The following is a 27,014-nucleotide window of genomic DNA, read 5'->3' on the forward strand; positions in this document are numbered from 1 at the left end:
TCTGATTTGTTCTGGCAAACGTCCATCATGAATGCTTGATTATTATTGGTCCAAGTTTGATGCGTTTTACGCATTGGGGAGGAGCATCAAGGAGTAATTTCTCATGATGATGGACAACAGAAAGTATGACAGTGGAGCGCAAGAACCAAAGAAAAAGAAGAGCGCCACAAGAAGGTGATTAAAAAAATATCCAAGCTTTTTAAAACTCATATTGGACATGGAACAGAACCATCATCCCTCTATGCTTCTCAAAATGTTAGCCTTGCTAACAGTGGTTCTACAGTCCCACCAGAATCTGGAGCTGTGTCTGATCTGGCGCATGCAGAGTTAGAGGTGGTGGAAGGGTGATCTTCTTTGCCAGGTGCAACAATGACCACAGATAATCCATATAGTACTGATCATGCGCTTTGGATAAAAACTGATGAGTACGTGTGGGCTTACTTGGCTGAACAAGGAGCAGGGAGCTGTAAAAATATGGATGTTCATTTTAAAGCATCGGAACAGGTTTACAAACATCAGAAACGATTCTTCTTCAGATCATGCTTTGAAAGTTAGCTCCAAGTGGTGAGTACATCCAAACCCAGTAGCTGATTTATCCTCCATCCACCGCAGTTGGGTTTTGTATTTTCAACTAGCATTATACTAGTAGTATTATACTAGCAGATACAATCAGAGCCAATGAACAGATTCATTTTTCAGTAGGTTCAGTTCAGAAACAAACTTGGCTCCCTTCTCTCTTGCCCCCAGCCAAACCAGACATCCCACATTCATTTCACTCACAGCTTCTCTGTCACACCTCAGATGTGTTATGTTCCATCTCAGGCATGGACTCCTAAAAGCCTTTGCAGAGAAGCTCTGTGGGATTATGCATTACCTTTTCAACCTTAGCTTAACCCAAGAGAAGGTTTCATAGTTGTGGAACACATTCTGCCTTGTTCAAGTAAAAAGGAAAACTCACCCATCAATCGTCGACGACCTTACACTTGCTGCCCTGACATCTCGCATTAAGAAGGTTCTGAAGAGTCTGCTGCTGGCCCACCCGAGTGCTTATCACCGTGAAGTTGGAGTTGAAGACATTTGCTTCAACAAACCTACTGTCATCTCAACAAAGCAGACAGCACTGTGAGGATCACGGTCTTTGATTTATCCAGTGATTTTCACACAAATCAGCCTGATTTACTTTGTCAAAAAAAACTCCAGGAGACACAATTGGAGGCCTTAACCATCACCTGGAACAGTGACTACCTGACAAATGGATCACAGTTTGTGAGACTGAAGGGTTGTGTGTCTAACCAGGTGATCAAGAGCACAAGAGAACCACAGGGAACTCTCTTTCAACATTTATCTTCATTCTGCACATTTCAGACTACCAGCACAAGTCAGAGTCCTGTCGTCTGCAGAAATACACAGATGATTCAGTCGTCACGTTTATCAGAGATGGACAAGAAGCTGCGTACAGAGAGCTGTTGGATGGCTTTGTGTCATGATGTGAAAATAATCATCTTATCTTAAATTTGAATGAAACTCTGGAGATTAAAGAGGGATTAATAAGTATTTTATGAATTTAAATTTGAATAATTTTCCTATAATTCTATGTGAAGTTTAGTATCTCAATTGTTGTCAAGGAAATTAGGTATCAGCTGTAGTAAGCCCATCTAATTGAAAATTATGGTTTGCAGAGTGCAAAAGCACTTGAACTGTGTTTTACAACCTAACTCTGATTTAAACTTCTCCGCAGTTTTATTCCCGGCCAAACTGGTATGCTCTTTGGTCTCTTTGGCGCTGCTTGTCCACTAACATTTTCTAACAAACCTCCTGCTCCTAATTTATCATTTATATAGTATGTAATTTATAATTACATACTTCAGCACTCTCTTCGGTAATTAGGTAAGTTCCAAAGGTAGCTGGCTTCACTTTCATTAGAAGGTTAAACACAACTGATCACAAATTCATGCCATACATTTCAGAATTTTCTGTAAAAAAAAAAAAAAATTAAGACCATCTTTTTGTCATTTCACTGTGCAATTGTGCACTACATTCTAACAATGCATAATGCAGTTGAAGTATGACAAAATAAAAATAAAATAATCACAGGGCAGTAATAGTTTTGCAAAGCCCTGCAAGACACTGCAAATGTGTTTTGTACAAAAGAGGACTTACATTAAATTAAAGTATTTTATACTTTAAATTTATATATAAATTTCACAGTACAATTGTTAATTTAATTGTCTTCAAGGTTACAAAATAAAAACAATCCAATATATGTCACCTTTAGTATTTTTGGTGTACTATTTATATTAATAGTTGATTAGTCAGATTTAATATTTTGAATTTATTTTATCTCGAAACAAGTTTCCATGTGTTTTATTTTCATCTGTGGCACAGCAGCATTAAAACAATAATTTACAAGATTAATTGCCATCATAGATTAATCTGTTGATTTTCTATTTTGACCTTCTGCTGTTTTGTTGGTAATTGGCTAACCAGCTGTATATAATTAAAGGTAATTGTTTTTAGTAATATCAAACAGCAGGTGCTACCGAAAAGAAAAAAACACACACACACAATCTTACAGAGAATAATAACAAAGTTTGATGAATCAAGAATACAAAAGTCTATTCATGCACGTTTGGTCTGTAAATGACATATTGGTGCTCAAAGTATTTGTTTTACTGCTAATTACATAATTAGTCAGTGTTTTTCTGCTTCACAGTCTGGACAAGAAAATATTTTGTCCAGGCTTGTCTTTGGATAAACATTAAAAAAAAAGAACATCATCTCCTCCACCCACATGCTTCTGGAGTTATCTGCCCTTGAGTGTTTAAACGTATGTAATTCTGTTGTGACAAATGTGTAGGAACCCTACAAACACAAAACATCACTGAAGCAAAGACAAAATTGTCAGACAAATCTGTAGCTTGTGCCTCAGGTAAAAAACTGAGTGGCTGTTTTCATTAGAAGCACTTGTTTTCCCCTCTCACTTTTCCATCTCTAGGAGCTGGAGCGGGGATTTTTTTATTTTTTTTTTCAGAAGTTGTCTATAGAACAGTGGGGCATACAGCCTGTTGCTCTTGCTACACCTTTCTTTCGCTGTCATCTGTCCACTATCCGTAGTTTGACTCACAATTTAGCCAGTGATGTGAGCCGCTTGATTCTGTTGACCTTTTCTCTCTCTCTCTTGCTCTATCACTTTCAAGGGAGACCCTCAACCAACTGGTGCTATTTGTCTACATGTAATGGTGATCCAGGGAAGGGGAGCGGGGTTAGACCTCCTCACACCGTGACAGATACCAAAACACTCCAGTTTGGTGTGTCTGCAGGCGGGCGTGTGTGTGTGTGCTAAAGCTGGGCCCGCTCTAGACTAGATTAACAGAACATGGTAGCCACACAGCTGACAAATTCTGGTTGAAACAGATTGGAAGATAAAAAGAGTCCATGGATGATTCGTTTTTTTTAATTAAAGAGAGCGGTCTGGATCATTGTTAATTTAATTTAATTTCGAGGAGATTCAATTTATTTGTAATAATTGAAATTAGAGACGGGAAGCGGCTTGTAAGAAATAAAACATTTAAACCCCTGTCTCTCCATCTCAATCAAAAACACATCCTCCACATCATTATTGATGAAAGTGCCAATGAAAGATAAAGCTAGAAGTCAATCAAAATCACCCTTGATGCTCGACATAAATAATTTCATCCACAAGACATTAATTGCATTCGAGACTAACTATGCTTGTTGCTGTATTAAAGCAGCAGAGTTGTTTCTGAGCTACAGTCCAGCTTGGCGTCTTCTCAAGTGCATCACAGTTCTTTTTGGAGCATAGTAATGGAAAAGGAAATTGTGTTAGAGTGAAAACAAGAGTATTGTGAAATCAAACATAAAAAACAAGAAATAAAAAAAAAGAAATAGATGTAGACCGAGGCATGTTCACACATATCTGATTTGTCCAAATTTCCCTGCTCTGCGGCTTGATAAATCCCTGCACCGTGCCGGATGCATGGTAAGCTATCGTTACAGACGTGCCTCAGACAGCTGCTCACAACACCACTGGGAGACCGGGAGTTGAATAAGGATGACTGGAATGCATTCAGACAGTGAATGAGAGATAAAGAAGAACAACATCAACTGCAGGAAGCTTGTGGGGGAAAAAAATAACAATTTCATTACTTTCTGAAACTGAACTCTTATCTTCCTCTTCCTGCTTCCTTGAGACACTCGTAAAGCCATTCAGCATAATTGGCTTACTTTTATTTTCTTCCAGCGTCATGTGGTCTTTGATCCCCGAGGCCCGGCAAGCTCTGGGAGCAGTTACATCTGCTGAACAAGCTGCGTAACAAAGTTGTGTTTGACCCCCACTGCATCAGCACTGATTACAGGCTGAGGGAGAGATGCTCTGCAGGGGAGCATATTAAAATCAACCAGCTAGGAGAAAAAAGTGCCTCTTGCTTCGAACAAGTGATAAAATCTGAATTTACTGTGTATAATATGGGTAAAAACTAAACTTGGCTGGCACTTTGAAAAGCTATTTGGGTTTTATATGGTCTTTGGGGGGAAATGAAACAAAGAACGGGAGTATCAGAGGTCAGAATGTGAATGTTACTGTGTATCAGACAGTAAGCAGTCGATGAATGGATGTAAGTGAAAAATAGTTTTACTTTAACTCAATTTTTTTTTCAATTTCTTTTTCATTTTTTTTGAAACAGTGTTTTAGATAAATTTCTAATTGTGACTTTAAATTAATTAATTAATTGCCAAAAACAATTAACAGCAACTAAAGACGTAAACAGCTCATGAGAAGAAATGAGGAACCCCAATTTTTGTTTTCATAAACATTAAAGATGTGAAAAATAAGTATTTAATCTTTATGACTTAATCCAGTCCAGCTTTCAATTGTCCATAAACACCTTTCATCAAAATCTCAACGTCCAGTAAAGACCGACATGTATTTACATTTATGTGTTGTTGGAGCAGGTTGTAAGTGGAGTTTCAAATTACAAAAATGAATAAGCAAAATAAGAAACATTGTCACAAAGACCATCTGAAGTGTATTTAAAACTTTAAAGTCAAACAGAGTTCATCAGCTAAAAATTTGAGAGCATAGTCCTATGAAGTGGAAAATGCACAAATAAGGCTAATTTTAATTTGAATATTCTGGCAGGCATTCACATTGACACCCTTGGTGACGAAGGGAAAAATGCTTTCTGTCTTTCGAAGTGCCAGAGACTTCTGATAGTGATCCATTTCTACTATAGTAGATGTTGGATTTATGTTGGATGAACATAAATAAATCATGGAAAGGATTTCCACCTGATTACTTTGCTTTATTTCAGCACCATGTAATTCTATTACTCCTATTTTAAGCAAATGTGTTAGGTCAACTTAATTTATTAAGGTTATTCCAATGTAAAGCAATTGTGTTGGCTCAACTTAATATATTATGGTTATTCTAATTCACATAAAATGAGTTGGCTCAACTTAATTTATTATGCTTATTCCAATTTAAAGCAAATATGTTTGCTCAATTTAATTTATTAAGGTTGATTCAACTCATTTACTATAGTTGGACCCAATGTAATTTAAAAGAGCCAGCCCAACTAATTTGCAATGCTCTGGACCAAATAATTTGCTTTACTAAGATTAATACAAATTTAGTTGAAACAAACTTTTCATTTTTCCATTTATTTTATCCGAAGAGTTTTTGCGGTGCTAGTGGCTCGTATTTTTTTGAGACAGTAAGCAGACAGGAAAGAGGGCGGCAATGCGGCCGGGAGTCGAACCAGCAATGTCCGTGTCAAGGACTAAGGCCTCCAAATGTGTGCTAACCCCCTGCGCTACCACAGCATGCCCGAGAAACCAACTTATGTTACAGTGGTACCTTCACACTACTTAATTAAGTTGATCCAACTCATGAAAATTAAGTTAGCTCAACAAACATGCTTCATGCTGAAAGAAAGCTATTTAATCGTGTGGAAATCCTTTCCATGATTTAATTACGTTAATTCAAAGACATTTTTTTAAGTTACATTACATTAAGTGTTTTAAGACAGGACTGGGTGAAAAGGTAGAAAGAACACTCAACAATTAGAAAAGGTACAACAGAACTGTATTTTCAAAACACAGCCACCTTGCTGTATTTTCATGCTGTAGTTTTTATAGCCATTTGTTACACTGCAGTTCTTAAATGCCAATAGTGCCCTGCAGAGAAAAACAAATATCTATAGATTAATGTTTAACTAAAACCATTTTGAAGTTTTCCCAGGCGCAAGACAGTTATGTAGCGTAATCTCGCATGATCCCCTGATCTCGCTAGACCCTCTTCTGAGGGAGATGAATCTGACAAAATTGAATCACGTTATCTCAACTTGAATACATTTTATTCAAGTTGAGACAAAAAATGATTGTCTCGCGTGGTCTCGTGTGATATCCCGTGATTTCCCATGATCTCGCGTGCTATCCCGTGATCTCACTCGTCCTCTTCAGCACAAGATCAGTCTGACTATAATGAATCATGTTATCTCAACATGATTACCGGTAAATTTCATAAACGTTAAGTTGTTGAATTTCTTGTTTATCCAACATGATTGTATCACGTTTTTGTTTGAAACATGAAATTATTTAGTTAAAAGTACATGATATTCTTTTGTTTATATGATAACCCCCTAAGTTCATTTTTTTCAGTGTAGCAGTAAAAATTAGACATTTTACATGTTAGAAGATCCAGTAAGGGTTGGGACAAAAGTCTCGAGTAGCGGCTCCATAGAAATCTGACCTGTGCTGCGTTGAAGTTGAGTTGAAGAATCCAATGGAATGTCTGTTAGATCTGTCACTCAAATTGGGACCCTCACTGACACTGACTGGAGCCCAATACCATCAGCATCTGCAAGAAAATGTTTGGAAGAGACTTTTACTTCGAGGCCACAAAGTTGTCTCGTTAGACTAAGACAATATTTCATTGGACAATACTGATACTTTCAAATGCTACCATCATGAAAGGGAGATGCTGCTGTGATCACATTGCAGTTCATGTCACACTTTTGACAAAGGAGTTTTTCCAAACAAATGTCTTTCTTCTTCCCTTCTACATTCTACATGTTCAAAATTATAATCCCATTGTGTGTCGTTCATTTCACACACCACTTGGATTCAGTTGAGGAAATATAATGAAAAGTTGGATTTCTAAAGATACAATTACATTGCGTCAGCCCGTCACTTTAATTCAGCATTCAGTTACAACTTTATTTAAAAACTTGAGCTTTGTTAAAAAAATAATACATATTTAATAGATACAGAGAACAAAGGATTCATCATCTAATCTATGGCTACCAACAAATATTTATATTTTTTTAGGGTGCAGCATAAGGAGTTAGGCCTGGACTGCATAGCTATTTTAGAACATTCCTGAGACGTCACCCGCAATTCAGTCACTGCTTTGGAGACTTCCTGTGTTTCCTTCATCCCTGAAGGGATCCATAATTCATACACGTGTGTCCAGGATGTCACCGCTCCAGCGAACTGGCATAAAATATTTACCGCATATCATGAGCTGCAGCCATTGAAGTTTGCGTGCCCCTTTGGAAAGAGTATTTAGAGTCTCAGCATGTGAAGCGAATCCCAAATGAGCTTAGTCACTGGGGTCGCTTCTGACATATTTGGGAATCATTCGGTCTGAAGATGGATCTTAGGCTGTAAACGCTGACAGCTCAGGTAGTCTGTGGTGTTATAGGGTGCAGTGTTTCTGTACATGCTACATTGATCATACATATTCTGCTGTGTTTATTCTATAAGACAGCCTTGATATTTCAGTGTACAAATTTTGAAGGGTAAACTGGAGCTCATCAGTTACTTTTGACTTTACTTTTGAAATAAATGTTTTATCAAATTTGAAAAACTACACCCCTGATCAAACAAATTGAACCTTTTCTCAGTATCATATTGTTTATTGGAGACACATAAACAAATTGTCTTTCAATAGACTATAAATAGTTTGCTGAAAATGAATTCAAGTTCCAGTTGTAATTTAAATTACATTAAAATATAAATTGTTAAGCCCAGAAATATGGTGTGCAAAGTTAAGATGAAACAGTGTAGAAAGGTTAATTTCATCCAGCACTCGCTCTCCAGGGCTGTCACTAAGCAGGAAAGGGAAATGGGAATCCTTTTTTACATTCTGTTATTTTTAAAGAAGTTTGAGGTCTTTAAGTTCCAGAATGACATTATTATTTCTTCATTGCTTAAATTTGTAGAGCTTCGGATTGTACTTTCAGTGATTAACTTACCTTGGTAGCAGTTTTAAAACAGCTCTGAAAAGATGTACATCCTCCTTTTGCTCATACGTAGCATATTCTTCTTTCAACAAAATGTAAAGGACTAAGTGCCATGTCCTTTCACTGCATTTGGACCCCTAATTATCATATTCATGTTTCCTTATTCTCAAAGTCTTTTGGTTTTAGAATTTTGTAATTATTTGGTATGTGTTAAGTCAGTGATTAGTAAAAATATAAACAGAAGCAAAGAGAAATGCAAAAAAGGAACATTAGATGAGAGAAAGAGAAGAAGTAAGGAGGCGAGCTAAAACATGGCATGATACTGTGCAAAACAGGTCCAGATGAAAAGAGTATTGACTGCAAACTTTGCGTGAGTATAGAACATCACGAAATAGGAAGAAGGATTTCATTGTTACTAGATGGTACAGTCAGAGTCAAAGGCAGCGCATGAAAAAGTCAAACAAACTTGCTGTTAGGATCTATAAGACTTACTGGTTAAAAATGAATCTGTGTTTATTTATTTAGACTTTCAGCACCTGGTAGAGAAGATGTTATTGTCTCCAAAAGTGGCTAGCTGCCAGGGTTCAGGTCGCAGAAAGTGGCGAGGTACAAACATCCAATTAATTGCTCTAGCTTATTATGCGAGGACATCATATTTGAGTAAGGAGAGGATGTCGATATTTCTCCTATGCTCGTTCAGCACTTACACATTGTTTACACATTGCAAATCAATCGACTTAACACTGCTTGAACAGTGTAATTAAATGGTAAAATGTTTGATGTTCCTTTCAGCAGCGGGATCAACTGTGGACCCAATAAACTTCAAACATATTTAGTCTTAATTGGACAATGCAGCCTCTGAAAATCCCAGCTGCATATTCTTTTGAAGAAACTTTTGTTGGAACTCAGATCTTGGCTGAGCTTTAACTTTAACAATGTGTGTCTTTTGTAAATTTTATTTTGTTTGTACTGAGTCCACAATGTTTTATCCCCTTTTTAGTGCAATTACTTTGGACAACACACTGGTTATCCTGTCTTCGGTGGCACCAGATGCTGGGCGCTACTATGTGCAAGCAGTTAACGACATAAACGGAGAAAACAAGACCAGCCAACCTATCACCCTAACAGTTGAGAGTAAGTAACATTTATATACATACTTCAGTTTCATGCAAAAGTTTACTGTGCACCAAATAGGAATGATTTAGGCCAGTGGTTCCCAATAAAATCCCCCCCCCAAAAAGAAAAAAAAAATCAACTGGGCACACACATTATTCAACTAGACATAAACCTATATACATATTTTGTTTTCAAACTCTACTGAAGTTTATTTCCCACTTCAGGTTGCAACAAAACACATTACCAGCCATCTTTACAGTGAAACACTTTTGTGTAACTGTAAGTTTCTGTTTCATCCATACTGCTCCCCCCCCCCCCCCCCCCCCCCCCCCGCAATGGCACGGCGTCCCCCTTAGGGGGCGCGCCCCACACTTTGGGAACCACCAATTTAGACGAAGTGACGTTGTTTGGAGTATTTACAAGCAGTCTCTATATATGCAATAGTAGAATATTTAGAGAGAAACTCACCAAGGTTCTGTTACTAAGTGTCATTTTGCCTTTTGATAAATATATAAAATATAGTCAAATTGAAATCTTTTGTATATACACTTTTACATAAAACTTATGTTTACTTTGTTGCTATTTTCTCTGAAACATGACCAGTCCAATCAGAACGAAACCAGGTCAGGATTTGAACCCAGGACCTTCTTGATGCAAGCCAACAGTTTTTACCACTGTTTTCACCATGCAGCCCAGTTAGAAATGGTTTAATTACAGTCAAAAATCAGACCTTACTAAAAAAAAATGCCTTCATATGTTGTACAAAATATTTCATACCTGATCACAAAGCTCAGTGTTTGTAGTCAAATTTTGCCTACTTGCACTTAAGAATGAAAAATACTGTTGCAATATTGCATAAACACTAAACACACAAAGCAGAAGAGGTTATTTCCCTAAGTGCCAAGTAGTTAAAATTCAGCAACATTTTCAGCTTCCACAACAAAAAAATTCAAGACTCACGAATCGAACCCAGTCAGCCGGCCTGAGCTGAGCAGAGAGAAATGAAAGAGAAAATCTAACAGACAGCATCGTATGACATGGTAGACTAGAGTTCATTATGAAAGTGAATGAGGAGGGTGAGGGTAAGATAATATAGCTGACAACACGAGGGAGCAGAAATAGCCTGTGGCTCATGTTGAGAAAAGTGGCAGAGTTGATTATACAAGAGCTAGAACACACACATGCAAAACCACACACAACGCGAATTATATGGCGAAGCAAGCGGGTGGTGGGGGAGCTCAGCTTTTCAGCTTTTCAGGTCTGATGGAAATGTGACATGCATTGGTTCGAGCATTTACCATATGTTTCACATATGTACGCATCCGCATGTACAGGCTGCTGGAGGAGCTTGAGAGTTCTTGCAGTTTACGACACACGGACCTGTTTCTATCAGCATCTGAAGTGTCCAGATTTATATTTCAATGACTTTGTGCATGTTTTGCAACAAAAAAACTTTGTGGTGTTCAAATTTCTCCTGCTTCCCTGTGGCTTTACTATCTTTCAGATCATTCATTCAATCAGCAATATACATTTTATATTGCCTTGCAATCAACTCAGAGGTAGTGACAGAGATTGCCATAGTGAAATTGATGTTGGTTTGAGCATAAGGGAAATGCTCAAACCAATTCATGGGAAGTCTCCATCAAACCTGCAACACCCCCCTAACATACCTCTATCCCCCCCCCCCCTTTGTTTTGCCATACAATTCAAGCAAAATTAGTGTGACATATTATAATGCAGCCCTTCAAAAAGTCTGTTTTTCTTCCCTTTTATTGACAGTCTTTAAAACAAAAACTGAAAAGATTCAGAAAGTACATTTTGATGTGCTCATACTATCAATCTCCCCACAAGTCTTACAGCTTTTTAACTTATGGTTTGGTCAATTTTTTTTCCACACAAAAGGTTAAATCTAATTTTCAGTCTCAATTTTTTCTTTTTACTAACAGCCTTCCAGGTTGATTGTGAATTGGGGGTTGTGGCTCTGCTTCAAGCAAAGGAACTCAGAAAACTTGTCTTGTTCAAGTGATGGCAGAAAAGATTGTGAGATTACTAAACAGAAGAGAGGTTTGTCTGGAGAAATAAGGGTGCTTGGTCCAATCTGTTGAAATTGAAAAGAAGAGTTTAACCACATACAATGATATCTGCCCTGATTGTTTTCCAATCATCACCTACAGTTCTGAGATATGAATCCTAACTAAAACATGGAAATTAGTGACTGAAGTGTAGCTTTAGAGGTAGGCTAAAAAACTACATCAAGCTCAAAATGGAGCTGCTGCTCCCCTTCATCAAAACTACTAAACATATGTAGTTGAGGCATTGGATCAGGACCTCTGGACATCTCAGAGTAACAGTGAGAAATTGCTGGAAGGCCTATAAAAACCTTCTGGCATGGAACATTCTGCAATGCCCCCACTATGAGTGGTAAAATGTTGCTGGAGAGATTATGCTTTGCTTTGACCTGTTACCTTCCTGACCAGATCTCACAAAACTCAAAGACAAAGGATGGGTGGCAGGAGGCATCCAGTCAGAAGCTTTAACCATCTCAGCAGTTGGGCTTCTCTGAGGTGACCCCTGACCTGCTGAGAGTAGTAGCCCCTTTTCCCATTTGAGAGCCATTGCCTCAGACCTGTAAGAGCTGACTCTCATCCCAGAAGCTTCATATTCAACTCTAAACTGATAAAGTCCAACTTGCACTCAGATCAACCATGAGTTTCTGCTCAGAACTCTAAAAGCATGTCTGTTTCCAAAAAATTCAGGAATAGAAATAAATATAAATATATAATGTTGTTGCGATGCAAAGCACTTTGAACTACCTTGTTGCTGAAATGTACTATTCAAATAAACGTGATTTGACTTAAGGCACTATCAAAAAACTCATATTTCTATCATTGGTGCTTGTCAAATTTGGCAACCACTTCTTCTAAAACAGATGTTTAGTAGTAGCAACATTCTTCTTGTGATATGTCATTATACCAGACAGTTTCTCCAAGACGCAACAAGATTCTTCAGATGTTTTTTTTTGTTTGTTTTTTTTTAAGTTGCACTGGTGAAACTGATCAATAGAACAATCTCACAAATTATACTGGTGGAATGTGACTTGCATGAAGAAGTACAAATAGGATCTTTCCTTGAAATGTTTTTTTTGTTGTTGTTTTAACTTGAATTTGACCTCCGCTTTTTCTGCTAGCTGCCATTTCTAATTACATCACAAACTAAAGAAGAAAATATTACAATGCAACTTTTTTTCAAATATCATTTATTTTACCTGCTTTGTCTGCCTCAGTTGCAGTAATTGTCAAAGAATTTGACAGATGCTATGCACAGCCCAAGCCTGCTGATTAGGTTTGAGGATTATTTGTAAAGCTTTGAAAATTGGAACACCTGATGATGACTGAGAACAATATGTGATCCTGAAAAGCTGAAACCCTGGTCAGGGTTGTCTGACAGCTTAAATCAGAGTGAGAAAGTTAAGCTTTTTAATTTAAGAATTGAACTTAGAATTGTATACTTATATTTTTTAAATTAAATATGGCTAAAAACAAACGAATAGTGAATTCGGAAACTCAGTTTTTTTGTTTTACTTCTCATAGTTACGGAGCTTATCAAAACTACTGATACATTTCTTTGGGATTTAGTCATATGCTATCCCGACACTAAGTTGGGATACTGTAATGTGAAGTGAAAGGAAAAAAACATATGTTTTTTCTTGTTTTTAACTGAAAAAAAGTGACAGCCATTGGCATCCAGCCACCTTTTGCTGGAATTACAGATGCTTTAAGATGAACTTTGATCTCATCTAGCCAAAGTTTATCATGATATTATCATTTGGGTTTTTCACATATTGTTTCAAACATAATTTACATTTCTGAATTTAAAGAACGTAAGAAAAGGTCTCAAAATGTGTTTTGCAATATTTTGCTATTTAACAAATATGAATGATTATACTAATTCTAACAACTTGCAATTTGTCTTAAAGCTCTTCCTACCCCACTGCACTCACACATATCTCAAACTTCCAAAGTAAGAAAATGAACACGTTTTAGCTCCTACTTTCAGTTACATAAACATTTTAAAGAGCCAAAAGCCTTGTCGGATTAAGTCTTTCTCAGGTGAATAGCTGTCAATCATTGGCCTGCTCTGAGGTACGTGTGTTTACGTACATCAAAGCCTGCAAATAAACCCAGGTTGGTATTACTGAGTCATGACATCCCCCGTAGCTACGTCTGACATGTGCCGCCATGAGCTCAGTCCCAGGGCATGACAGGACTGACAGATCGCTATGAGTTTATCACAGACATGACATATTTCAAGCTGCACACACACCCCAACACACACACGCGCACAAGGCTTTACAACGCCATGAGCAGTGTGTAATGCTCCAAACATACCCAAACAAAAGAATAAATGTGTTTTCAGATAGCTTTAAAAACTCAGGTGAAGTTTTTAAAGCTATCGGTAGATAGCATAGACAAGGATCCTCTAAGCCCTTCTGTTTTATGTTGCCTGTATTTTTCATTCTTTTTGGTTTTCCAAAAGATCCCTTGTTATGCACACTCAGTGCACTGTCTCATCCTGTTCGACCCGTCTCTCAGTCATAGCTCATGCTCGGTGTGTTCGCCGGTCAGTTTCAATATTTCACATCAATGGGCACCCGCAGAGAGTGCTGAGTGGAAGCGAGATTTATAGGATATTAAATACAAAATCCTCCAGTCGCCTCGTGACACTCCTCCTCCTTTCACTTCTTTCAATCAATCAGCTTCTTAGAAAGCATCAATGTATTTGTATGCAATTTTTGAGTATCTTTGTTTGTCCATCTAGATATTGGAGGTCCAGCCGACCCCATTGCTCCCACTATCATCATCCCGCCCAAGAACACTAGTGTGGTCACAGGCACATCAGAGGTCACGATGGAGTGTGTGGCCAATGCCAGGTAAAACCCTTCATCTACATTTTTAAGGATTTGTTCCTCCAAAATGAGGGAAATCTGCAGGAACTTCAACAATTTTCACCACTCGCCACAAACCTTTAAATTGTCATTGTTTATTCAGTGTTTTTTTTAAAAAAAAAACATCTTAAGTAATTATTGTTTTTAACAAAATCCCCACTGCCTTGTCACCCTTGCTGTTAATACATTGTACAACCTCCATTATGAATAGGACGACACTTGAAGCATGCAGAGAGCTTTTGCTGTTTTAATTTTGTACATTCCTCAAGAGTTGTGCATGGGTCATCTCTTTAGCTTTGGTCTCCTCAAGCTAGGTTTGAATATTGCTTCCCAAGTAGAGAGGAGACATTAGATCTGATGTCTTTTTTTCCCCATCTCTAGGCCTCTTATAAAGCTGAGCATCTCCTGGCGTAAAAACGGTGTGTTGGTGAGCAGCGGTTTGAGTGACTTCAACCGCAGGCTCACCATCCTCAGTCCAATGGTGAGTGACGCCGGATTCTACGAATGTGAAACCGTTCTCCGCAGCAGCAGCGTGCCTTCTGTCAGCGCTGGTGCCTACCTTCATGTGTTTGGTAAGGAAATTCATGCAGTCAATTTACTTTCACTTATCGTGTAATGTGTGCTGAAGTACTGTGGTAGTTCTATATCCATTTGTGTTTGCAGGCTGTGTCTTCTAATTACTTCTCTTAACACCGTGTTTCCACACTGATTCACACCTTTCTTTCTTATGACAAAACTGTTAATAAAAAAATTAAAACATCACACACCGAATACAGATATTTATGATGTGACTAATTGTACCTGTAAGTGTGAAATCAAAAAGATTACATATTTGCTGCTGCCTTTGCACAATAAGTTTTCAGTGTTTTTCCTGAGAGGAACATGTGCCACCCTGTCCAGGACTGTTTGAAGCGCATGAAAAAATTAACACCTTTGATTACAAGTTTCTGAACCTAATACTCCTTGGTGTAAATTACAATCAGAGTTGCAAGCAGTTTTTCCATTGACTTATGACATGTTTGAAGTTTTATTACATGAGAATTGCAAACATCAGCCTATTATATTGGGATTTTATTATAGCCCAAAACAAGGGGAAAAGGAAAATAGTCATTAAAATTGTGCCATTGGTGCTTTGCATTTGTTTTAGCAGGGAGGCTAAAACGTATATTTTATGTCAGAATTAAAGGGACTTCATGCAAATTCATTCTATTATTTTCCTTTTTTTAACCATTTAATATATTCAATAAATGTATTATTGAATTTTAATTAGGTTTTTATATATCTAGTTTTGATTTGTGTGCTGCTGCTAGTCTTTCTCAGCCACTCTGTTCTGTTGGCCTCTTACATAAAATCCCAACAAAAACATTGAGGTTTATGGTTGTGATGTGACGAAATGTGAAAAAGTTGAAGGTGTATTGAATATATTTGCAAGTACCATATGCATGTAGCGGCGCCACAGGAATAATCATTGCATTTTGGCTTAAAGAAAGGATGTGGCCGAAATTTGATGCAAATCTCTCTTGTCGCACTTGGTTACACGGAGAACAGCTTGACTGTGAGCTCATGAGGCAGTAACAGAAAAAACATTATTGATTTAAATAGGAGGGAAGCTAATGGTTGCCCTCAAGAAACAGTTTAATAACATTGCTTGAGTCACTTTGATTCCATCCCACTGAAACACTTTGATGTTTTCAAGCTACGAGGTGGAGTGAACTTTTACCTTAATACTGCTGACTTTGACACCTGTCTTGCTTTCGCAGCTCATTTTTAAGGAGAAGCCTGAATTTGTGGTGGATTTTTTTTTTTTTCTGTTTTAGCTTTATGATCCAACAGCTGGACAGTTTTGATGTAGTATTGCATCTCACTCTCTCTGTTACTCATTCTTTTATGATCACATCAAATTATAATTCTGTAACATATTTTCTGAGCTGTGGTAATGATGTTTTTTTTAGTGTGTTCATTTTTCCTTATTTTTTCCTCTTTTTTTTCTTTTTTTTTTTGTGCTTTTGATCTGTCAGAGCCGCCACAGTTTATCAAGGAACCAGAGAAACACATCACGGCTGAGATGGAGAAGGTGGTGGACATTCCCTGTCAAGCAAGGGGTGAGTATGGCTTTATTCTATCTGACAAATCCTTTCAGAGTGGACCTGTTTAACAGTTTCTGAATTTAAATGAAGTCATACTGAAAGGGCAGCTGTAACCCGCTGTCTGTAATCCAAATCCTTGTCGACTCTCTGCAGGAGTTCCCCAGCCAGAAATCGTCTGGTACAAGGATGCCCTTCCCATCGATCCAGTGAAGACGCCGAGGTACAGAGTCCTGGTGGGGGGGAGTCTGCAGGTCAACGGTCTGCTGCCTGATGATACCGGCATGTTTCAGTGCTTTGCCAGGAACTCGGCAGGAGAAGTTCAGACAAACACCTACCTGGCTGTTACCAGTGAGTGGCCTGGGAGCTCTTCATCAAATTGCTTCCTGGAATAATTACTGGTCTTAAAAAAGTAATAAGCTAGTTTGATAAAATGTATTTATTTATTTAATTTGTATATATTTAAAGTTTAAATCTCCATCTAACTCCCTTAAGCCCTTTGTCAGATTCAGGGATGATGATGAGGTGTAATTGTGTTACAAAAAATAGACATGCGATCAAATCTTAAAATAAGGAGAAAAGGGGCGTGCCGTGGTGGTGTAGGGGATAGCGCGACCCATGTTTGGATGCCTTGAGTGCTCGACGCGGGTTCGACTCCCAAACCCAACGATATTTGCCGCATGTCTTCCCCCCTTTCCTGTCAGCCTACTTTCATATAAAGGACACTAGAGCCCACAAAAGACCCCTTGGAGGGGTAAAAAAAATAAATAAATAAAAATAAGGAGGAAAGTGGGGCTAAATGAATCCTTTATATGCATTTCTGCTATGTTCTATAAATATATGGCAGCCAATAAAATAAGGTAGATATGCACCTGTAGTCCATCCATTCATCCGTCCACCCATCCATCCTTGTCATTTTTGTGGCTCTTTTGCTCTATGTTGGCAAATCATTAGCATGCTAAACACTTTAAAGCACATTGACAAACATTGAAAATTATTTCATTTGTGATGAAATCATCACAACAACAAAAAAACCTAAATGCTGAATATAGATATGTCTGGAAGTTATGTGATGCATTGCCATGTTGAAGGATGATATGTAGAAGGAGAAGGACGCAGTATGAAAATGTACTTTGCAACCTGACGTCAGAAAAGCAGAGGATGACGGATGATGGATGGACTGACAATTGTTCAGACATTTTAAGCTTACAATACAGAAACCCGTCATTGAGAACCATGTTTGCTGCCTCTCTCCTAATTCGGAAATAACTTCCACATCATTTTTTTTTTTTTTTGTCTGAGCTCGTGACACTGCAGGAATTTGAAAATCAATGGTAATTGTACTCTAGCTGTGCATCTTTTCTGCAAGTTTCTGACATCTAATTTTCTTCGCTGCATCTCCTTTCCTGCTGCTTTCACTCCATGATGCATCTTGTTATCAGAATTCATAATATTCCAAGTCACTAAATCACTCCTTTCGTCCTTATTTCTTTTGTCGCGGTGTTGGTACCTCTTCTTTGCCTACCTCTGCTCAGATTTCATCTCATCGCTCTCCTCTTTCTCAATACATCCATGTCTCCACGTCTTCTCTGCTTGGATATTTACTCCGCTCCTGTGACAAACTCCCAATGCATCCTTTCTGTTGGGAGTGATATGGTTTCCTGTCATTCCATAAGGGGCTATGATTTATTGCACATCACACACAAGGATTTTAGTTGCCTTGGAAATGCCTTCCCTTTCCATTTATGCTCAGATTATTTCTCCCTCTCCTTTCCATATATTTTCTGTCTTGCTGTGCATAGACAGTTGGCACACGGTAGTGGCAGGAGGGTGAAGGCAGTGTTGCTTCTTTTCAAATTAGTGGGACAAAGCACAAATTAAACATTCTGTTTCAGCAAGTTGGTGCTTAGAAGTAACACGACTGAAGTGTGCGTGTGTTTTGTCTCCCCTCAGGCATCGCACCGAACATCACAGCCGGACCCTCTGACAGCACGGTGATTGACGGGATGTCAATTATCCTGCACTGTGAGACCTCAGGAGCTCCAAGGCCTGCCATAACCTGGCAGAAAGGTCTCCGTTACACACAAACATGTACACGCCTATACAGTTCATATACAGTATAGAGTTTACGATGGCTGTTATGTTATGACCAAAAGTTTGGACACACCTTCTCATTGAATTCAATGAGAAAGTGTGTCCAAACCTTTGGTCTGTACTGTATATATATATATATATATATATATATATATATATATATACATTTATCATTCTGTCTGTTGCTTTTCTCTATTTATTTATCTTCTATCTCCTCACTCTTCTGCTTTTCTGCCTTTCAATAACCTTAGGTGAGCGTGTGTTGGCCAGCGGTTCTGTGCAGCTGCCCAGGTTTACTCTGCTCGAGTCGGGCAGTTTGCTCATCTCACCTTCACACATTTCTGATGCTGGGACCTATACTTGTATGGCAAGTAATTCGAGGGGCATCGATGAGGCATCTGCTGACCTCATTGTCTGGGGTAAGTGTTTAGGGAGTGATTACCAAACACACTTTTAATGCAGAATATTTTACAGGAAACCTTTAAACCCTAGTGAGGGAAAAAATGCAACAGGTACAAAAGCTGGATCATTTTATTAAGAAGTATGAATAAAACATGGTTTGTGAAACACTCGTTTAGTTTCGTCATTTGGAACTTGTCAGTTTAACTGAAATGAGCTTTCTGAAATTCATTTTGAAGTTCTTGGGGATTTTTCTTTTTCTCTTCACCCTGCTCATTTGAGGAAGCACGTTCCGCTGGTTTTCCTCTATTCTCTCACGTCTTTGATTTGTCTCCACAGCTCGCACTCGGATTACGACACCCCCACAGGATCAGAGTGTCATCAAAGGGACCAAAGCCATTATGACCTGTGGAGTCACACATGACCCTAGTGTAATTATCAGGTAAGGATCAGTTCACAAACATGTGGAGACATGGACGCATTGTATTGGAGACAGTATGGCTTCAGTTTTCCAGAATGTTGCTTGAACTGATGGCATAAAATTTCTCTCTGGAAAAATAAATAACCTCAGCAGTATGTCGCAAAAGAATTCATATCTATCCAAATTTTTCACATTTTTTTATATTAAAATAATCATTAACAAGGTATTTTGTTGTGATTTTAATAGAAGTAAAATCATACAAAACTTAGATTTTTTTTTCAAAGATATATCTGAAATGTATTTAGAACCCTTTTACTTTTATACCTGTAAATAAAATCCAGCAGACATCACCTAATTGGGGCCTGCCACAGCAATGCATGGAAGGCACCTATTACTTTACACCTCATAATAACTGCCGCTTCCATTCACCGTAAACAGTATTTCAAAATAACTTAGGTTTTATGAACAATAATATTACTTGTTATTAATTTGGTGTTAAGACATGAGCCTTTTTTTGGGTAATGAACTGCCATGAAGTATAAATCAGATTTGTAATTTTGTGTTTTATTTTCTGTTTTATAATATATTTACCACCAACGACTAAGAAATCCAAAAAAACAAAACAGAACATTTTTACTCTTTTCTGAAAAATTCACCAACTGTACAATTCTTGTTAAGTAGTAGGTAGTGTAAGTTAAGTAGTATTTAAAAAGAGCAGAAAAAATCTTAGATTTTTTTTTTAACAATAACAATATTTGTTGTTAAACTACACTCAAAAAATGAGAACTACACTCAAAAATTGTTGAACTAAATAAACGGAGATATCAAACATAACACACTTTAGTAAGTTTAACTTAGGTTTTTTTTTTACTTGTTAAAGTCACAAAAACTGTTTTTTTGATGCAACAATATGCTATGCTACAATCCTTTACCAGTTTATCTGCGATGCTGTGTTTTATTGGTAATAGCTGTTTTTTACACAAAATAAAATTGGTGTAATTTGAATTTACTCAAATTATGTGAAATATGTGAAAACTATTGACATGTCTTTGTTTAGTAAGTCAAACTACGGCTACTACTACTACATCGTTCCTAAAATTTAAGTACAGCGAAATTCAGTGATTGCCACATTAACTTAAGTCAATGTGGATCTACAAAGTAAGTTGGATCTACAAAGTATTTTTGATTCGGTTTACTAAATACTGTCAAGTTCCATCAAGTTCCATTTATATACGGAACATCACTCAGTTTTGTGGAATTTGTACTAAGTAAATTGAACAAGTTATTTTTTTTTTGAGTTTATCTTGTTAAAACTGTTTTACTGTGAAGGGCGTGACATACAGTTTTACACATTTAGAAACCAAAAGAAAGTTGTGCATGACAGAAGTGTTTACCACATACCTCCACTGCTATCAATCCAGTGAAACACACGAGTCTTTCAGCAGAATGATTACTGAACTCCTGCCTTGTGCCCAACTTCACTCCTGATCAATAGACTCCTTTCTCTCTTTTATACTCAAACGAGAAAGCTACATCTGACGCTGCTTCTGTGCTGTGTAGTTATGATGAATGTGGATTTGCTGTTTGATATGCAGCCATTAGGCATTCCAGTGAGTGTTCAGGTCAATTCTGGTGGTAAGTTTGAGGAGACTGTGGGAAGAGGATGAAACGGCTCACTAATAACACTGTCGGCTTGAATTACAGCTAAATAGAAGATGACAAAGTCATCTGTGTACTCTATGACTGATGGGGATATGAATGTCGAGGTTTTGCATTCATGTAGGTGGCAACAAAATTGTATTGTCTAATACATAACTAGACCAAAGTGGGCATAAAATAAAGTTGAGATTTTGTTTTAATATTGAAAAGTCACATATTTAAATCAAATCAGCCTGAATATGCAATTTGAAAAATATCAACTGTTTTGCTTTTAATCTCAAATAATTTGCTGTGTAGTGTCCTCAGTTTTTCTTCAAACAATCTTCCTGCCCAGACTTTTTAACTACAACCTTAAATCAAGACAGTAACTACTTGGTTTCCTAGTACATAGAAAGACATAAGATCGGCTTTGCAACAACTGACTTTAGGCTGCTCAAATGAGACTGCAAATCAAAGTCTAAATAACATCTTTCTGAGGCAGTGAAACATGTAGTCGTTGCTGAACAACTTATTAAAACTCAGATTTATTTGTTTGCTAAAGATGTGCAAAAAATGTTCAAATTAATTATCTTTTTATTGGAGTAGCACAATCTAAAACTGATAAAATTCAGAAAAGTACAACCTTCAAAATTCAATTTTGAATTTACTCATTTGGTGAAACAAAAAAAAACTTCTGTGAAGAGATAATTGTTTTTAACAAAACTATTGTTAACATGCGTATTTGCCCGCATAACAGTTCTTGTCAAATAAATTAATCTGAATCAGTTTTTCCATGACTTCCTCTTCCATACAGTATGAGTATCTTTGCCACACTTAAAAATTGATCAAATAAGAAAACATGTCAGTCAAGTGGAGATCAGATGTGCGCTGATCTCCAGAAGTTGAACATTACTGAAAAATAGCTGCTTGCCCAAGCTTGACCAGCATAATAAAAACACAAATTTCACTATATTTAAAAGCAAATCTAAATAATAAACCAACAGAAAACACCTACAGTCATCTCAAAACAGTAATTAAATTAAAAGGATGAATTGAATAAAGAGCCCACTGTAAACTCTGACAGAGGACTTATAGTGTTGTGGTTTTATTTATCTTCCAAAAGCCATGAATCCTTAAATTTAGTGCATTGTACATATTCTTTAAAAAGTTTGGAATTTGCATTAATATGTTCAAAGTCTTAAAAAATATTTTATGTCTAGTTAGAAACAGCCAAAGTAAAAAAAAAAATGTAAAAAGGGAGAACAAGAGAACAAATAGCCTCTTCTTTTGCAGACTTTGTTCTATTTTCTACTGGAATAATAGATGAATTAGAGTTGCAGAAATTCAAAGGTAGGAAACAATGGACTCAATATGAAAACTGTGCCGGAACCTTGGAAGCACATCAAATGCTTCATCTATTTTAGTCACAGCAATAAGATAGGTTTACTTGAGCTTATTTGTGCCACTCTTGGAAATAAAGATAAACAAAAAGTATATTAAGCTGTTGCCATCTACTTCTGGCTGTGCAATAAACCTGAAATTGTCTAAAAGTGCTTAATGCACCCACTCCAACTTTGAGACTTTATTAGTTTGAAGGAAAAAACAATAGACTCAATTTGGCTGTCATTGCTGAAATATTTATTTTATTCAAAATTTGTCCAATGTCATTTAACTTTTGAAACAGCAAGTTATAGCCAGAATAAATTCAGAAAAGGTTTTCTGACTAAGATGTTCAGTGATTACCTAGATAAAATTACATTCCTTTTGGCATTAGTGAGGAACAATTAGGGATTTTTTTTTTTTTTTCAGAATTAGTTTCTCTAAAATACCGGTATTATTTAGTAATGTCACAAAAAAGTTTTCTCTAGGTCTAACCTAGAGTTAGGTTTAACCAATCAAATTCTGTGACTGTTTTTCTTTTGTTAAATCCAGATAAATTGCCAAAGATATTCTTGGAATGTATTTTTATTGTTTGTAACCATCAGTTAAAGAATAATGTCATCCTTACTGTGCTGGACAGCATGAAGATCATAGTATTTTTTTTATTTTCTGTTTGATTCCACACTTCTTTTGTTATTTTGTTATTTATTTTTATATATATATACACACAGTATTTGTCGGATGTAGAGGTTGAGTTAAAATAGAGTGTACATGGGTGAACTTGTGTGTGTATAGTCAGAGGGAAAATTGGAAACAGTATCAGGCAGTAGAAGTCTGATTAATTCATCTCTTCATCATCTAAGAATGGAACAAAAACAAACAAACAAAAAAATAATGATCACAGAGGCTCAGAAATCTCAACAATGTCGCATTTTGATTTGTGCTGTTTGACTGCACAGCAGTGTAACATTCCAGAGTCTGTTTTGCAGGCATGTTTGGGAAAAAGACCACTCTCTAATCAACGTGCAAGCCATCCCCCGAATGCGCCTGGACGCCGACGGCACCCTGCACATCTCCCAGACCTGGTCGGGTGACATCGGCACGTACACGTGCAGAGTCACCTCGGTCGGAGGCAACGACTCCCGGAGCGCTCACCTCCGTGTTAGGTAAACCCCTCCCTCTTCCCCATCTCTCCTTATCTTTTTCTCCTTACACTCTTGTCGTCAAAATTCTTTGATGTGAAGTAGCAGAAAGGAACATGTCCCCGACACCCCACTGTCCTGCCTGTTCTTATCGACATCTCTGACTCATTTCCACTTAAATGACGCCTTCTCTTCCTCACCTCCCTTGTCCTCATTCTCACCTGACACTCTCCAGCCCCTGGTGGACTCCCTCCTCCCACTTTTTTTCCTTCCCCTATACAGTACTGTACTGTTTTTTTTTTCTTCTTTCTGTAAAATCTTATTATTCCCCGTCATTTCACCAGTGAGTCACTGCAGTAAGGTTAAACTGAATATGAATGTGACTGTTTCTGTCTCCATCGCTCTACAGTACTGTCTCCCTTGTTGGCTTACTGCTTTTACTCTGAGTTACTATCCATCCGTCGCTTTAAGGTTTATATATGAATCTGTCTGCGCTTATCTGAATTTATGCCTGAATGAATTAATGATCCTCAGCTTTAGCCTCATTTATTCACGTCTTTGTCTGTGCATTTTCCTCCTATCTGTCTCCTAATGCCATTCGTTTCATTTCCCGTCCCGACCTCCAGTAATATCCATCTCGTTTTGTTTGCCTGCGTGTCCATCTTGACAAGGAATCGTCTTTGCTGTCTTGTCAAGTCACATTTCATCACCTTTCTGAACTGATGTCTCTGTTGCGAAAGATTTGACTCTTTCTTTGGGCGTCTACAGGAGATGTAGGCAGCGAAGCAAACTGCTCTGATAGACAGATTTCTTTTATTTATCAAAGTTGTCCTCTGATCTCTCCCCCCGCACAGGCAGCTCCCACACGCCCCAGAGAACCCCTCTGCAGTGCTGAGCAAGTCTGAAAAAAGAGCCATAGACCTGGCTTGGGCCAAGCCTTTTGATGGGAACAGTCCTCTCATACGCTATATCCTGGAGGTTTCTGAAAACAGTAAGTCTCTACCAGTCCACTTCTGTACTCTTCTCAAAGTTCACTTCTCCTTGTGTCAGTTTACCTCTAAATTATTTATTCTGACTTGGGTTTGGGGGAAGAGGGACCTTGACTCATGGGATCATTGATGCAGACTTGAAAAGATAGAAAATGTTTCACATTTGGGTCTGGGTGTTTCGTGTGCATTTCCATGCACGGAGACAGACTCCTGCGATGTTTTTGCTTCAACGTTAAAATGCAAAATAAATGCTGCAAAGAATTTATGAGTGGCTCAAATAAAATTTAAAGGATAATTAATTAGGATTATTCTGGACGTTTCTAACACTGTCCTGTTAAAACTGGAAGCAATGGTAGAACCTCACTCTGTTCTTTTTTCTTTTAAATCAATCACCAATTTGAGTGCATTTATGCAGTGGGAAAAGCATCCCACTTAGAGAAAAAAATATTAATTACAATGAGTACTATTGAATGAATACCAATGCTACACTTATTGTTTCATAAGTTGCTTAACTTAGTCCTAAGTTTTTGTTTCATTCATTGAAGTTAATTTAAAAAATCTTGCAACTTGTAATCCATTACTTCCCATTTCTTTAGTGTGTAAAAATTACTTAACACAATGGCCAAATTCTCTTTGTCAATCTTCAAAATGAGAAAAACAGGGGAACATGCCAATCAAATGACACAGATTGGTGCTGAGCTACATAAATCAGAAAACCGTTCAAAGAAAATGGCTGCTGGTCTAGACTTTAGTTTCTACAGATATAATTAAAAAGTTTAAAACAACTGGAATCATGATAAATGAGACCTGAAGAGGACCCAATTTTATCCAATCGGCCCAATGAGAAGGATTGGAGTGACATTCCTGTAGCAGAAAGATTTGATATCACTGTGAGCTTGATATAAATTAAATGTATTTCAGTGGTGGATGGTAAAACAAGTTTATCAGATGTGACTCATCTGTTTAGCTTATTTTATCAACTTAAATTAAATCAAACAGGAAAGGTTTGCATTAGGGTTTTATGATGCGATGATATGATTCTACTGCAGTAAAAGATGAATTTATTTTAATTTTGCACATCTAAGCAAAGATGCACACAAGTGTGGAGGTTGCTGTATGTCATTTAAAGTAGATTTAGAAGAGCTCAAAACCGCTAATATAACACAATTAGTCATAAATCTGTTTTTTTTTTTAATTATCATTATTATGTTTTAGCTGATTGGAACAGTGAAAATGAATGTGTGTGTTTGTGTGCTGTCATGTGGATTCTGTTTTTCCATTTTCTCTGTTCTAGATGCTCCCTGGGCCATCCTGCTGGCCAATATTGAACCGGAGTCCACAGCAGTGACAGTGAATGGCTTGATCCCGGCCCGCTCCTATCAGTTCCGCCTCTGTGCCGTTAATGATGTCGGGAAGGGGCAGTTCAGCAAGGAGACTGACCGGTGAGTGAAGGACAGACCTTTTTCTGTTCATCAGTATTCTCCTTTTATTAGAACAAACACTGAACAAATCATAAAATACATTTTTCCTACGAGGGAACCTCATCATGATGCTGCACTTTTGAACACATTTTAAAGAATATTTTATTATTAAGAAATTCAAAAGTATTACCCGTCTTCAAATGTCTCTGCAGTCCTGGTAGCTGTGCCAAGTAAAAGTAACAGCACTTTTGAATCAGTATTTGGTATGTGCTTCCCTTTTGGAGTCATGGTTTCAGCAGAAACAAACAAATACCAAATACTTCACTTCTTTTGAACAAACAAACACCAAGACAATGAAAGAGACACCAAAACAAGCTACCTTTGATAGTTAGGATAGACGGACTGACGGATGAACAGAAGGAGGCAGGGAGGGAAAGAGGGAAGCACAGATGGACGGGTGGAATATTGTGATGACCATATAGTGTATTACCTCAGTTTCTTCATCTGTTCTTTCGCTTTCTTCCTTGCAGTGTTCCTTCTAGTATTTATCTGGTTTAGCATCTTGACCACAAAAAATATTCATAAAAAATAATACTGGCACACGAAATTTACATGGTTGCCACTTAAGATATATCCCACCAAATATTGCTTCCAAGCTGTGCTTTGCCACTGTGATATTGGACACATTGATATTTACATGTGATCTAATGGAGGGATATTTCCTTTGTGTGATAATGCCACTACAGAAAAAGCTGATTTTCCTTTTCACAAATCTACACCAGTGGAGTCAATAACTGCGGAGGCTGTCGTGTTTACATCATCTTGAAGTCCTTTGCTTCGTGGCTGCTGTGTTAAGATACAATGTTTTGCTCATACTGAGGTGCTTCCAAATAAACCTTGCTGTAATGTTCATGGAGTTACGAAATGATCCGGGTCTGAGGTGACATCAGCATTGTCATCTCTGTGGCTTCACATAGCCAGCTATTCCTCAACCGCTGTTGGTCTCGCTTTACCAGCCGGTCATGCTTCACCACACTGCCAACTCTCTACCCAGAGGAAACCCATAGGTGGGGGGAAAGGGTTCTGTTCCCGTTCATTACAGTTGGCCCAGCACAAAGCCC

General features: G+C 37.6%; 1 protein-coding gene across 6 annotated transcripts in view; it reads left to right on the plus strand.

Moving 5' to 3' along the window:
• The window catches only part of sdk2b (sidekick cell adhesion molecule 2b), a 316,443-nt gene that overhangs the window by 236,243 nt on the left and 53,186 nt on the right, over positions 1–27,014 (plus strand). For all 6 annotated transcript variants that reach the window (XM_032574402.1, XM_032574400.1, XM_032574403.1 and 3 more), the window contains exons 5-15: positions 9,265–9,398; positions 14,199–14,310; positions 14,707–14,897; positions 16,344–16,427; positions 16,566–16,760; positions 18,363–18,479; positions 18,755–18,922; positions 19,242–19,344; positions 23,331–23,507; positions 24,338–24,474; positions 25,767–25,914. In XM_032574402.1, coding sequence (XP_032430293.1) covers positions 9,265–9,398; positions 14,199–14,310; positions 14,707–14,897; positions 16,344–16,427; positions 16,566–16,760; positions 18,363–18,479; positions 18,755–18,922; positions 19,242–19,344; positions 23,331–23,507; positions 24,338–24,474; positions 25,767–25,914 — 1,566 coding nt within the window. The remainder of the gene's footprint in view (positions 1–9,264; positions 9,399–14,198; positions 14,311–14,706; positions 14,898–16,343; positions 16,428–16,565; positions 16,761–18,362; positions 18,480–18,754; positions 18,923–19,241; positions 19,345–23,330; positions 23,508–24,337; positions 24,475–25,766; positions 25,915–27,014) is intronic.

This window comes from Xiphophorus hellerii, chromosome 10 (assembly GCF_003331165.1).
Source record: "Xiphophorus hellerii strain 12219 chromosome 10, Xiphophorus_hellerii-4.1, whole genome shotgun sequence".
Taxonomy (NCBI): domain Eukaryota; kingdom Metazoa; phylum Chordata; class Actinopteri; order Cyprinodontiformes; family Poeciliidae; genus Xiphophorus; species Xiphophorus hellerii.